This window comes from Gasterosteus aculeatus, chromosome 7, assembly GCF_964276395.1.
Source record: "Gasterosteus aculeatus chromosome 7, fGasAcu3.hap1.1, whole genome shotgun sequence".
Taxonomy (NCBI): Eukaryota; Metazoa; Chordata; class Actinopteri; order Perciformes; family Gasterosteidae; genus Gasterosteus; species Gasterosteus aculeatus.
In genome coordinates this window covers 11,940,093-11,955,118 of record NC_135694.1, presented here as the reverse complement: position 1 = coordinate 11,955,118, position 15,026 = coordinate 11,940,093, and the positions used below count along the sequence as shown (strand labels likewise).

At 42.3% G+C, this 15,026-nt stretch overlaps 1 protein-coding gene across 1 annotated transcript; it reads left to right on the top strand.

Annotated features, from left to right (window-relative positions):
* Nucleotides 1-1,659: 1,659 nt before the first annotated feature.
* On the top strand, nt 1,660-14,664 carry htra3b (HtrA serine peptidase 3b). Its single transcript, XM_040181807.2, has 10 exons — nt 1,660-2,468; nt 6,215-6,314; nt 7,601-7,733; nt 8,368-8,457; nt 11,861-12,055; nt 12,176-12,208; nt 12,444-12,558; nt 12,649-12,706; nt 13,209-13,304; nt 13,399-14,664. The coding sequence occupies exons 1-10, from the start codon at nt 2,054-2,056 to the stop codon at nt 13,565-13,567; spliced, it is 1,404 nt and encodes a 467-aa protein (XP_040037741.2). The 5' UTR covers nt 1,660-2,053; the 3' UTR covers nt 13,568-14,664.
* The last annotated feature ends 362 nt before the right edge of the window (nt 14,665-15,026 follow it).

The window sequence follows — 15,026 nt, the reverse complement described above, 5'->3', positions numbered from 1 at the left end:
ATGTCATACTCTCCGCTCTGCTAGGAACAATTTCACATACATATTGATTTTTACCCAGGCCAACATCTTTTCCAACTTTGAAGCATAGTACCAACAATTAAGATAGACCCAATCAATATTTCTCTTCGTGGCCTTAATGAGTGACTCTTTTTATGTTCTGGCCACGCCCCTGCCTATACTTTGAATTCATTGTTTGATATTATATGTACTGTATGTTAAAAATGTGATCCTAATGTAAAGTTGTTAATGACACGAAAACTCTCCCGATGCCCATATTGAAGTGGCAATACAAATAAATGTAAATGTTCTTGAGTTGCTATTATATATTATACATATACTTATTATATATATATATATATATATATATATATATATACACATACTTCTAAAACGGAGGTGTAAGAGCAAATGTCTCTTAGTGCCCTACAGGATTTCTTCATATTCTGACTAAATATAGCTACAATAGTATCTTGAGACAACGGTTCGTAATATTAATGTTAAATGAACAAACATTACCTATTTTTTTTGAGAGGGTAAAACGTCTTGTAATAACATGGTGGAAAAGAAATATACGTTTAGGTTTCCTTTTCTCTCAGGAGGTGCAATCACCTCTGGCGCAAACTCCGTACGTTTGACAGCAGTGAGACGTGGGTTTATTTGTGTATGTGTGCGTGCGTGTGACTGCATGGTCTGGTCGTCTTAAATTGCCCTTACAAGGGGGCAGTGAAAGGACGTCCACAAGTCCCCGGTCTGCCACAAAGAATGACTTCATGTTTTGGAAAGAAAGGGGAGAGAAAAGTAGCAATCCCATGGAGTTACTCTGGGATTCCAAAATCTGTATAGTGTAGGAAGGCTTACAGTTCTACACCATCATTTTGATCCATGGACTGCTGAACGATGCTCCCGAACAGAAGATCCACCAAAACAATGAGAAATAAAGGAAAAAATGTATGTTGCTGCATTGACCTGCCAAGAAACAGACGAAATCTTAAATGGTAAGATTCAAAAACATGCATCTGCTGACTACGTTTCTTCATTCATGAAAAGTGTTTGAAACTTTCATTTTCTAAGGATTTTGCTGGTCCTTATGGACAATGGTGTTCTCTGATTACCAGATTCCCTTGAGGAACCTTTATCTCACATGAGGTCGGGCAGTGTTCCAGGCTCAGTCTCGGTTCTGGTTCTTCCCGCTAGCAGGTTTGCTAATATGGCCTCTGTGTACGCCAGCTTGGGTCAGTGTGGGCTCACAGCGGGGAGCGGAGGAGTTTCCGTCCATGGGATTTTGGCTGGAACCCTACAGCACTAAGAATAACCACATACCCCAAAATCTCTGTGATGGTCTCCTTCACCGATGTATGTCATAGACAGGATCCAGATAAAACTGAGACTGTTTCACAACTAGTTAAACACTCCAAACACTTAACTTTTAAAATAAAACACCTTACAACAATCAATCCAATATGAAGCTATACTAAGTAATGAAAAGTTGAAACGTTGCTTTTGTCCAGCTTAAGGATTCACATTCAAAGAAACTGTTAGCGCATTTAAGGAGACCTCAGTTTTTCTAGACTTTTAAATGTTCTCACTTGATTCGCCAGACATGTATGACGGCCTGATGTTACTTCTCAGTCTGATTCTGAGGTCATCCGGCCGGCAACAGCAGCATTTACCAACATCTGCGTCGGAGCTCCGTCCCCACGCCTACAGGAACGCAGCTCCCTCCCACATCTCCTCCCTCATGCTGCCGTCTAATGGATGTGCGTCTGACGGGTAGAACGCACGTCTCACTGCTCTGGATGCTCGCTATCTCCAGCTGCGTTGTCCCTGGGCGCACAATTACGCACGGCTTAAACAATTCCAATAACAAGCTCACCCTCCGATATTCAATATCAGGATCCGTTCATTCTGATGTATTTTTTGCATAATTAAGCGGAAACTTGTCATATCCGTGTGTGCGGATATCTTTCTGCGAGGTCTCCAGAAAGTGATGAGTGCGGAGCAGGCGTAAACTTCTCTTCGGCTTCCTTCGTCTCCATTCAGTCTTCCATTAAAGATGCACATCCTCTTGTACGCAGCTGTGTTCCTGTACCTTAAGGAGTCCGCCTTCGCAAAGCCCAAAGACAAGTGTCCGACACGGTGCGATGTGAGTACCTGTCCGAGCCCCGGCTGCCCCAGCGGCTACGTGCCGGATCGCTGCAACTGCTGCTTGGTGTGCGCCCAGGCGGAGGGAGAGCCGTGCGGCCGAAAGGACGACCTGCCTTGCGGCGACGCGCTGGAGTGCAAACACCCGGCGGGCAAGCGGCTGTCCAAGGGCTTCTGTCGGTGTCGATTCCGCCAGGACGTGTGCGGAAGCAACGGGAAGACGTACGGCAACGTGTGCCAACTGAAGGCCACCAGCAGAAAGGCGCTGCAGCAAGGACTGCCTGCATTCAACCTGGCCCACAAGGGACCGTGTGACAACAGCACAGGTACGATTTACGCATTAGTGGCTTCATTTGGTAAACTGGACAGGACCGGACTATGTATGTAAGAGAAGCCCCTTCTAAAATGAACTTACGTACTATGCTGTATTGTCTCAAGAATTATATTCATAAACCTAAATTATAAAAGTTGACAACACTTTAAAGTAATAAAGAAATATATGTTGCAGAAAAGCAGTTCATCCACAGTGTTTCCACTGCTGGTGTCTAAACCAAAATGTTTCCTCACATAACTGTTTTGATGTTGCCATTTAAGTACAGTAAAACAGTTGCTTTGTCAATAAGCCATGGCTCCCACTTAAGTTTGAACACAACACAGGATACCGCTGTTTTTGAGGAGAACATTGACATGTGTAAAATGACAAGTTTTGAAGTTACCAAACTTTTCTATCTAATTTTCTACGCTAATTCCGTCCCAAAGCTATGCTACTTCTTTAGCTAATTCAACCCAAGCCATGGTCTTTTCCCGAAACCTGACCAAGTCGTTTTTTCAACTTAACCATGAATTTCTTTCCAACATGCGTCCCATTGTGTGACAATAGGTTGCCTTAACACCAGAAAGCCCTGAATACCCAACGTGATCTCCAAAACCTGTTTGTAAAAATGTATACGAAAATCTTGAACATACAAATTCGTAACAATACATACGGTGGTTAACCACGCCCCTTGAGTGAACAACATGGCGGACCGTGTCGGATTCTTGAGTGAACGTCTCTCTGCCATGTTGGATTTTTTGAGGGGGTTAGGGTTAGTATTGTATTCTTACAATTTAACATTGATTTCTCATTAAAAATGCAATCATAACACGTTTACTTTACATCGTTAGACTTCACGAAGTGTGTTTACGGGGTGCAGGTCCCCATTCACTTTGAATAGGGTGACGTCATCAGTTGCGGTCCGTATTTATTTAGTATGTATCAATACGAATTTGTATGTCCAAGATTTTCGTATACATTTTTACGAACAGGTTTTGGAGATCAGGCTCGAATACCTGACAAATCTTTTATGCGAAACTAATTATTTTATCTCTCCTTTAAGTGAATAAATATGTGCCAATCTTGCCACTTACGTATGTCTTTGTTGGCGGTCGGTTAGCGTTGGCGCCCCTCTCCACCAGGAGAAATAAACCGTAACACTAGTTTTTAATTAAGGCCAGAAGTGAACCTCAGTCTGATGTTAGTAGAAATGTATTTCCTGCAACCATGTTGACTCATCGTGAATGTGTGCGGTCCGGTCTGTAACCCCCACCTCAACAAACCCCCCTATGGCTTTTCTCAACTGTCCACATTAGTAAGATCCAGATTAAAACGGTTTTGTCTCCAGAGTAATGATTCACAGGAGCAATAAACACCTTTTTTTAGGGCAGGTGCAGGTATAACTGCTTGTTAAAGCGGACCAGAACCAGTAATTGGAGCACGCAGCGGGAACTAACCACACCTCTTGTGGAAAGATGTTGTTTTGTCCTGCAGACTGAACTAGATCATCCCTCAACCCAAACAAAAAGTTCACATGCACGCCTTTCTCTGTAAACAACGTCCCTCTCGTATTCTACATTTTACAAACATACAGTCAGTTCAGAGTAAAATATCTTGGCAGCTATTGGATGAATTGCCATGAAAAGAACCTTTTTACATGCACAGGGTGTCCCATGTCACCAGAGGATGAACCTTAAATATTTTGATCTCGCAGGATTAGTTAGCACTGAGAAAGTGCAGATTTATACATACCATTTTGTGTCTCAACCGCCCAGTTAAGAAGAGTGAGGACTCCAATGACAGTCAATGACAAAATCTAAAAGCAGAAAGAAATCAATCTAATCTGTTAAAAAAAAATGCGAATAACTGGCATGAAAGGAGTACAAAAAATATCAAGCTGATAGGTTAAGCAGTCCAGGAGATAAGCTGGACAGACACAAAAAAACACACACATGATCTCCTCGCTGGCTAAGACCTAGCAGAGATAATAAACATGGGGCGCATGATGTCTGAAACACACACACACATCGCCAGTATCTGGTGGACGGATTCCAGCATCTGCTGTTTTACGGTTTTTATCCTGTACACACTCCTGCACATGTTTCTTATTTCCGTCACACTAATATATAAATGCTTCTGCCCGCAGCTCGCCAGAGTCTATTACAATACTGTCTTCATTCAAAACCAAAAGGAGAAAAGTTCTTCTTCACTAAATGTTGTTTTACTCTGTTTGTACACATTCACTCCATCTCTCTCTCTCAAAAGCTTCACTTGAAAAAGTAGAGCCTCACGGCTGCTTGGAGGAAGCGTTTCAGCTGGCCTGCAGCCAAACACATTCACGAAACTGTTCCAGACAAAGGGAGACCCGTCTAGCCATAGAGGGCATCTCCGCATGCAGTTAAAGTCTTCGTACAGAGGCTTCTCTGCCTTTTGAAGCTAAAAGACACAACTTTTCCTTGTCAAGCTTGTTTTTTCTTAATTGGAATAATTTTTGAATAACATTTAAAACGATTCGATTAGTATATGTTTGACCATTTTTCAGACAATCTGTCTTGTGCTCAAAACGTAACTATGTGTCATAATTAATTGTTACATTGTCTTGATACTGATGCGAAAGGAACAATCGAGGGGGTCAGAGAAAATACCTATCCACAGTACAGTTTACGGACTGACAGACCTGTTTGGTGCTGATGAAAGAAACCCATTCCTGCAGACTATTACAATCATCACCAGAATCCCCTACTCACAGGGTTACAATCATCAAAAACAGACACAGATACCCATAGAAGATATCAACTGAGGAAACAGGAAGTCCCTGCAGCACAGAATGGTGGCAGACTTTATTTACACTTATCTTTTATTTGTCTAGGTCTTAAAGGGTATGTGGAGGGCACACACACACACACACACACACACACACACACTCACACACACAAACTATGTCACTGGAGCGTTGCATGTCTAAGGGCGGGGTTTACCCAAAATATACGGGTGATTGACCTGCAAGTCCCAATTCCCAAATCGCTTGTGGTAAATACCATCATTTTTCCTTCACCAAGAGTTCACCAAGTTTCTTTTCCGTGGAGCAGCTTTAACACCTTGATTAGTCAACCTAATTATGTATTGTACAGTTTCTTTTGTAGGTCCTTCCAAATGACTAATTGACAGTATTCAACCGCCGATCTGGTCATTTATTTGTGCTTTCTCTCTGTCTGATGGGAGTTACCATTTTACTACCTTTTAAATAGAAATAAATACTCTTTTGGACGGTATGCTCTCCTGCTATGGGGATATACAGCCATTTAGAAATTGAAGCTGCACTATCAAATAATTGGGTGCGAGGTGACGGCTTGTAGCTAAAAAATCAAAGACTCTGCAGTTCAGCTTTGTGGAAGACCAGTTTCCCACTGGCTACAGCATTTGGTTTAGATTCTGTCATTTGAAAATCTTTCTGCCTAAAATCACAAACCACAGTCTCCTCAAAGGCCGACTTGGCTCAACAGTGCAGAGTGCAGCTGTAGGGGCAACGTGTAACTCAACATTACTGGTGGAGACGTAAAGGAGGTCATGAACGTGGCAACGCAGACTTGGTTTTCCATGATTGCTGCCAGGTTTGTGCCATCAGGTGGGTTCGTTAATGATTGGGTAGTGGAACACAGGGGGCTGCTTTGCGATGTCTTGACCATTATGATAGTCTGTTGGATGCAACATTCAGTGTTGACTCTTTATTAAAATACATAATTCTTCTTGCCAGTATAGGTCCTTCTCATGCTGACAGTCCTCGTTACAAGTTCAACTTCATAGCTGACGTAGTGGAGAAAATCGCCCCTGCTGTGGTCCACATCGAACTCTTCCTCAGGTACTGGCTGTGTTTCTGTGGGTTTGTAAAGGTTATGTTAGCATTTTAGTTTGGAACATATGACTCAATTATAATTATAATTAATTATGTGACAAACTCCCATTACTACCGTGGGGTTCCCTCAGCAAAAGGAGGCCAGCTTCTACTTACAGGCTGGATTTGGGCTGGATTTCTGCACTGTCTGCAGAATTCCTTTCAGCAGAGGCTGATTAATCCTCCTCCCGGCACCATTCCCTAAACCACCACCACCCCAGCCAAATGCCATTGAGTGATCCGAGGGTTGGTACCTTTCATTCGGTAGAGCCACTGAAGCAAGGGATGGTCCAAACAGAGGGTGAATGAGCGTCTCAGAAGGGAGCGCAGGGAGTCGACCGGCCAGCTACTCCTTCTCCACTGAGCTGTACCTGGCCTCCCTCTCGGATAGCTTCCAGCTGATACACAGCACATGGTGGTCCACTCCCCGTAACTGCTGGGACAAGACGGGCCCAGGACTCTGTTCAATGGGTCAGTTTGCAGCGTAAAGGGGAGAGAGAACATAGCGGTGCAAAGGAGTGGTTCCCCGCAGAGAGTTTGTTCTCCTTCTCAAACACAAACTGTCACTGCTCCGTTGACTGGACCGGATCCGAGGAACCGTTCTAGGTCAGTTCAGTCAAGGGGCTGGCCTGCTCTGCAAAGTCTGGAATGCACCGCCTGTAACAACCGTAACAAAACGCCTCAGCTCATTTTTAGTCTTGGACGCGGCTAGTGATGTGACTTGCATGGTGACTTATTTTTTCGCTTGCGGATCTGTTGCAACAAATTAGCAGTATTGGTACAAACCAAAACGGAGTGGAGAAACACAACAAACTGTTCTTGCATCAGGGCGATGTCTGTTCTCTGTGTCCCTAAGAGATGGGCTTCAGTCAACCAACCCGGCATGTGGAGTTTTGCTCGCAGCAGCACCTTCTCCACTCCCTCCTGAGCTCCTCCCGAGCTCCCGGACGGTAGCCACCTGGTCAGTGCGTAGGTGAAGGTCGGGTCCTTGAGACCCAGCCTGGCCTCACAGAATCTCCACCAGTGAGACAGGCCCAGCAAATCTGTGGCTCAACGCTTGTGTTCTACTGTCCCACACCGGATTTTGCCATACGGCCTCGGCTATGCCCCTGAGGGAGGCCACCATGTGTGCTTTGCCTGTTCAGACTCTTGTGTCCAGCACACCACCAAACATTATAATAATAGTACAACTTTGCTTTAAGTTTTCATAGGTAGGTAAATTCATTTAATGATTGTTTTTATTCACACCTCAGACATCCACTCTTCGGTCGGAACATTCCTCTGTCCAGTGGATCTGGGTTTCTGCTGTCAGATAACGGACTGATTGTGACCAACGCCCACGTAGTGTCCAGCACCACACCAGTGTCCGGTCAACAGCATCTCAAGGTAATGAAATGCTGTTTTGATCATTTATGTATCACTTTAAAGGTGTGCATATTTTATTTAATGAATCCTTACTAAATTTACTCATTGTATTTAAATTGGTTGGCAATGGTATTCTTTTGATCAAAGGAGATTGTGAGGATGTGAAAACTGAACTTGAGTCAGGACATGGTCAGTCTAACCTGACTCCATCTAAAGAAAAGAAATACACCTACATTACCTACACCTACACCTGTTTTTTAGACCCTCAGTACTCACAATCTCGTCCACACAGGCTTTTTAGCATCGTTTTCGAGATCTGCGGCCCATGCTCTGTGTAAATGTAGCAAAACATATGCGTTTTAAGACTGAAATGTGGTAGTGTGGATGTGTGGCCTGTATTTTCCTGCTTCTTCAACTTCCTTATGCTATGCTAGGGTAACCATGTCCTGACCCAAGTTTCGGAGTTAAAACACGGCGTTAATATGGATCATGATCAGAATCAGCACAACTTAGTTGTTTATTTAGAAGTGGGGCACTGCAGAAGATTGAGTATTGGATATACTATATCTCACACAAAGATAATGTTTTAACCTAATCCTATTTTATGAATTAGATGGAATTTGAGATGTTATGTTTCTTCCAATCTTTCTTGTAGGTTCAGATGCATGACGGTCATGTATATGAAGCGAACATCAAAGACATTGACAAAAAGTCGGACATTGCTACTATCAAAATCAATTCACAGGTGAGTACTTAATGCGATGTTCTAAAAAGCAGTAATTGTTTTTTCGCCACTTCAAGTCTGAAGAAATTGAATCGTAAAAGAAATTTAAACTCTGGGCTGGATTTGAATTGTCAAACTTGCTGTGGAAGGTTTCTAACTGAGTGAAATGACCCGGAAGTAGTGTAAGCGGCCACTTACACTACTTCCGGGTCATGGCCGCCATGATAAGAGCCATTCGAATTCTCTAATTCTAAGGAACGGAGCTGCAATGCTTCCCTACTTAGCTCCTTCAGCATAGGAACCACTGGACCATCCTTTATGAAAGGAAAGGAGATCATTCCAAGCGCCTCAGTGTTTGGAGTGTTTAAGACGTAGGTCATAATAATATAATAGGGGAAAAGGTTGAATGTGAGCGTGAAAACGGTGAGCTGTGGGGTTTCTATTGGGCTGAATTATTTAGCCAATGGAGTAATCGCAACATCTTCAAACGCATAGAAAGCTAACAAGACAGAGCCTTCACTGAAGGCCCCCCCCCTAAGAACAGGCCGTGTCTGGCGCAGGCTGTGATACGATGTCTGGATGTTGTCCTGCAGCAGTGACTTGACGCAATTGTGAGAAATAGCCAAGGATGGTAAGTCGAATGCAGACAATCAACCTGCACGCGTGTCACCCACTCATTGCTTCCCACGTCAGGGGGGAATGAAGTGGATGCGTTGCATTGGTAAACCTTATTCTGGAACAGTTATGTTTTGCCTACTTTTCCCTACTTTTCCATTAATTGTTTTTTGGTAAATGTTCCATATTGACAAATGTTTTGGAAAATAAACCAACCCTTTTGCAGTAAAAACCTGTTTCCTTGGTCCACGACAAGAGGGCAGAATTAGTATGAACTGTATTGTAAAAATGAACAGAGCAGAACATATGATGGGGTGTGGATATAAGTGGTTTTGCATGCTGGGTTGATGTGTGTGTGTGTGTGTGTGTGTGTGTGTGTGTAAGGGTGTTGAAGGTTCATAACAATAAGTTGTGTCACCAGGCGGTGACTTCCCAAATGAGTCAGAAATTTGTCTGCTTTGTCCTCGGGCCGGACACCTAAAACAAAGTCAGACTGACGGAAGAGATCACATGAGTAAAGAAGATGGAAAACATAAGTGTGAATACAGATCACGAGGAGTAGTTTAAATGCCCGTCAGGTCAGTGATTGCAAACTACAGTTGTTAGTTGTTGCAGGGTCGGCAACAGGGAATCAGTCCAAAGGGAAGTGCTGGAAGGCTTAAACGTGGAGAACGATCTGGCAGCGAGTGAGTGACTGTGGTTTAAACACTGAAGGGAGTGAGTAGGGCAGACGGGTGGGTGTGAGTAGCAGGTGTACAGAATGAACTGATTGGGTGGAGTGAGAGGTGGAAATGGCAGGGAAGGACTGACAGCGCTGTGACACAATTCGCATGAATCTCATCATTCGCGGCAGACTTGCCGGAGAGTGGGGCGTGGCTTATCACCCAGTTTAACACCCCGCCATTGTTTTTCCTCAGCATCCACCGTAGAAGCAGGGCATGACAATAAAACCTGCCCACCCGCCAGATGCGGTTAGAATTCGGCTGTGAAGTTCCTCTCACTAGCTACTTTGGCCGGTGGGATTCTATATATCTCTGTTTTTTCTAAAATAATAAACACACTGCAGGGTTCTCTTGTCCTGACAACGTTGTATAGTGCACATATCGTTTTCCCCTCTCGGCCACCGTACGTTTGTTACTAAGCCACATAGACGCGCACACACGTGACAGGTGGAGGCTTTTGATAAAACCTGAGACCCGTTGCGTCAAGGCAAGGATGTGGGGGCACATTGCAGGTGTAGGAAAACCTGAAGAAAGAGAAAAACTGGTGATGAAACCAAAAAAGGAAGAGGAGACAAATAAAAGAAAAGACTGTTTAACAAAAAGTGGAGGTTCAGTCGAGAATGGCTAGTTTATGATGCACTGATTGTAGGATGTACGGGAGTGAAACGGTTAAAGGGGTTTCTTTTGTAGTTGGGTAGTAGAAACAACACTAGTTTAGCCTAGTTTGGTTATCTTTGAAAACTGTAATGAATGTATATATCACTGAACCATCACTGGTCAACTTTTCGCCATACAAGATGTGTTTGTAGAGTTGAGGACACCCTTGGGTGGGTTATTCAGTGCAAAAATATGTGCTTTGAAAACCAATAGCAGTTGAACCTCAGTTGACATCTCTGCGCTAGAACTGAGAGCTGGAGAGGGATCAAGACAGGGAGGAGTGAGAGAAAAAGAAACCCGATCCGAAAGTGCTCCACCTTAGTGAAGCCCCTTTTGGCCGTTCTCCTCTCCGTTAGTCACACCATCTGCCTTCGGCATGTGTTTCTGTTCAACTCTTTTCCTCCCTTTCCCTTTGCCTCGTCTACTCTTCCTTTTTGTCATACCCCTCCTTTTTCCCTTGTGTATCCTTTTAACTTGCTGTTTTTTGTATAAATTACTCAGAATATTGCTGCATAGTAACACTAAAGGTTATGTTATAGATAAACCTTTATTGACTGCATGGTTAACAGCCGTTATCATCAGTGGGAAATGTGTAAATGTACAGCCTTCGGGCACATGGTCATTTTGGGTGTATGGTCGATTATCAGCATTGGAGCAGCAGTCACACAACTGTGAAAAAGGTTTGACAGGGTGGATGCAGCGCAGATAAACATGGAGTTCAACTTCTCAGAACTGGGGCCATATTTTTGTTCTTTTCCTCTATAAGCATGCACATTTTATAACCCGGCAGTATGGTTGAAGAGATGCACTCCTTTAGAAACACATGAAGCTGTAAGTTTGAATTCCAAATAAGAAACTGAAGGTTGCATTAACCTACAGAAACGTTGACCATGACATTTTACATTTAGGATTTATAGATTGTATAACAGAAACATGTTCATATTATCTTAGGATAGTAATTTGCTAATACAGCAATATAACCAACAATATAACGAAGGAAAAGACACATATTTATTCTGTAATAGGAACATATTATTTAGTTATTTTATTTGAACTTAAATCATGTACCTAACATAAAGTAAATAACGGAAGTCAATTTACTACATGTACTCAACTTCTCATAACCCAAACCAGGATTTATTCATAGACCTGGCCAAGTGCTTTGGTTGCCTAAACCCAACCAAATCTGCCACCGTTTTACATTAACCAAATATCTAAAACTGCTACATGTGTGTGTGTTTGCAAATAAGACCTCCAAGATCTCCCCCGTTCAGTGGGACACTGATTCAGAAAGTGTTTGTGTGGGTTCAAATAGACTAGAGAATAGGAATGAACTTCAGTTGCATGGATTGGACGACTTCTTGTAAAGGATTACCCAAATATTTTATATCCTGCAACAGCGTTATCTTACCTTTTGTGCCTCTTTCCAGATGAAACTGCCGGTATTGTTCCTGGGACACAGCGCAGACTTGAGGCCCGGGGAGTTCGTTGTTGCCATCGGAAGCCCCTTCGCCCTCCAGAACACCGTCACCACCGGCATCGTCAGCACCGCACAGAGAGATGGCAAGGAGCTGGGCCTCAAGGACTCAGACATGGACTACATCCAGACAGATGCTATAATCAATGTGAGAATGCAACAATGCAGAAAACTGTGCTTCACTCAATTGATTGTTTAGCCGTCCAGTAGGTTGTAAAAATGTCACATTGTAAGTCACAAGGTGTTTATTTTGTGTTTTCTTTCACAGTATGGGAATTCAGGAGGACCTCTTGTCAATTTGGTGAGCATTTGCATTCCCACCTCAAAAGTTGTTTGTTGAAAAATATTATTATCAAACTTCAAAATACTTCAAAACTGCTATTGGCTATATGCTGGTGGCTTTGCACTGACAGATTATCCTTGACAACGAGAATCTTTCCCACGGTTGTACTACCTATAATTTGCCTTGAGTAAAGAATAACCCTAACATTCAGAAAATGTAAATGAACATGTCCTGTTATGTCTCTGTGCTGGAGGATGGAGAGGTGATTGGCATCAACACCCTGAAGGTTGCAGCAGGAATCTCATTTGCCATACCGGCTGACAGGATCACTCTCTTCCTCAATGATTCTCTGGACAAGCACAACAAAGGTGTGTCTGACAGTGATGTCATTGGGCCAGGATTAAACATCTTCAAGTATCCCCCTGAATATGCTGAAAACTAACTGGAGTCTCTTTCAGATGTAAGGTCAATAAAGAAACGTTTCATTGGAATCAGTATGCTGACCATCACACCGGCGTAAGTCTAAATTAATGATAATTATTGTGGTGATGGGAGATGGGTGGTGAGTAAATAGAGAAAAGTGATGACAATAGAGTGATAGCATGCTATGTTGTTAACTAAATAACCAATTTTTTGGCAAAATACTCATCTGCTGTCCTTTTTCAAAGCAAGTTACGTATTAAAATCACAAATTTGCAGCTCAAAGGAGGCTACATCCAAATTCAAAGCTTTTGAATGTAGCAACGGTGTTCCTCAGGGATGTATTTCGGGGTCCTCTTTTCTTTTCTTTTTTCTCTTCTTGTCAAGTCATATCTTGGCTTAATGGTAGTTTGTTTCAGCAATTGTGTTGGTCTTTGCCTCATCGTAGGATCCACACACATTTCTGGTTCTGGATATTGTAAACTTGGTAAAAGCTTAATTTATGACGCTGCCTCGATCTGAAATTGTCTTTGTTTAGAAATTAAAGTCAATTTACCACTTGCTTTGAGAGACGAATTCATTTTTTTGTTGATTTCAGGTTAATTGAAAAGCTTAAACAACAGAACCTGGACTTCCCTGATGTTACCAGTGGGATTTATGTTCATGGAGTTATTCCTCACTCACCTGCACAAAAGTATGTTTTTATTATTCAGTCATTACAATTTTATGAATTAAAATGTCTGCTTTATGTTTAACAGGCTCTATTCATTCCTTTTTTTTGTCTCCAGAGGCGGTATCAAAGAGGGTGACATTATTGTGAAACTGAATGGTAAACCTCTCATGGCCACAGCTGACTTGCAGGAAGCGCTGCAGGAGGAGACAGCCCTACTGCTAGAGGTCAGGAGGGACAACGACGATCTGCTATTCAACATTGAACCAGACGTAATCATGCAGTAAACAACGAAAGCGCCTCAGTGATGTGGCGTTATATCATCATGTAAGGCCTTATTTTTGTGAGAGGACACAGTGGATGGTGGAAACGCTGCATCAGTGCAGTGGAACTTTTGTCAAATGCGCACGTATTCTGGTACTTTGTCACCCGGCTATTAACTGTATCATAGGAAAAGAAGCCTGTGGGTGACATGGTACAATGCATGGATGTTTCACCATCCAGGATGGAAAGCTGTGCCATGCTTAGACCGGGTCAATATTGGAACAGGTCCATACATGTACACCCTAAAGAATTTCATAAACACAAACCGTGATAAAAATTGTTTTCTTACAAAATCACAAATTCGCCCTAAATTGTTTATCCGTAATAATCTGTTTTTGTTTTTTTCGGTAACTGCCAACAAGCTAAAAACTGAAATGAACACGAAATGAACACGTGCGCACTGATATGGAACGGTCAATGTAAACAGATGTACAGTACTTTATGGCTCCATAGAGTACACCCAATCAAAATGCTTGATTTCATCTACCCGTATTATCATTTGTATTATATGTACTCTGTCATTTGTGTGATCACAATAATCCTTCCAGGGTGTTGCGGGAGGGTTTGCTTTACATTGGAACCGGATTTATTTTATATATTAAAATACTTTTTTAAAAAGATAATGAATTTAGGAGCTTTCATTACAAAAATGCTGAACTTTTGGGACACTGGGTTAATTTACTTTTTGAGAGATCCTTGCTCGATTTGTTTGGAACGATAATTTAAACAAACCATTTTTTCTGTGTTTTGCCAAATCCCCCAAAAAGAACTCGATCTCTAGTGTCTTGTTTTTGGTGAATATTATTAGTTGAATTTGATTTGCAGGACTTGACTTTTGCTGGGTGTGGTTTAAGATTTTAGATCATATATCATATACAGCGTAAGAGTTTAAATTGTCGCTGTGATTATTGCTTGATTATTATTATTATTATTTTAGTGTGTGGAGTTATTTCGGTTCAAAACTATTTTTTGTATAAATAGAACCATAAAACCAAATGTTTACATGTAAGTTGCCCTTGGGCTGGTGCTTTATCCACCAAATAAAGTTTTTACAAAGTAACGGTCTAAAATGTTTTATTTCTTCTGGAATCTGGAATCGGGATGCACCAGAGTTTCTCATTATTTAGCACATTTTTTCTCCTAATCTAGGTCGCAGGCAAAGACTCAAGATGTTTTTTCTGTACAGAAGTACAATACTTGACTATGTGGAAACAAGGCTGAGCTCTCCTCGCGGTCATAAACATTCCTAAGTGGAAACAAGTCATGCTGGAATGTAGGGGGGAAAGGAACATGAAGGAAACTCTGTTCGGGGTTCAGTGATAAAGTCACAGCAGACAGACGCTGATCGTTTTGTCAGACATAATCAATTTTGCCTTCCCAGCTCTTTTTTCCACTCAGTGTGATGTCTCGCACAGCGACGTG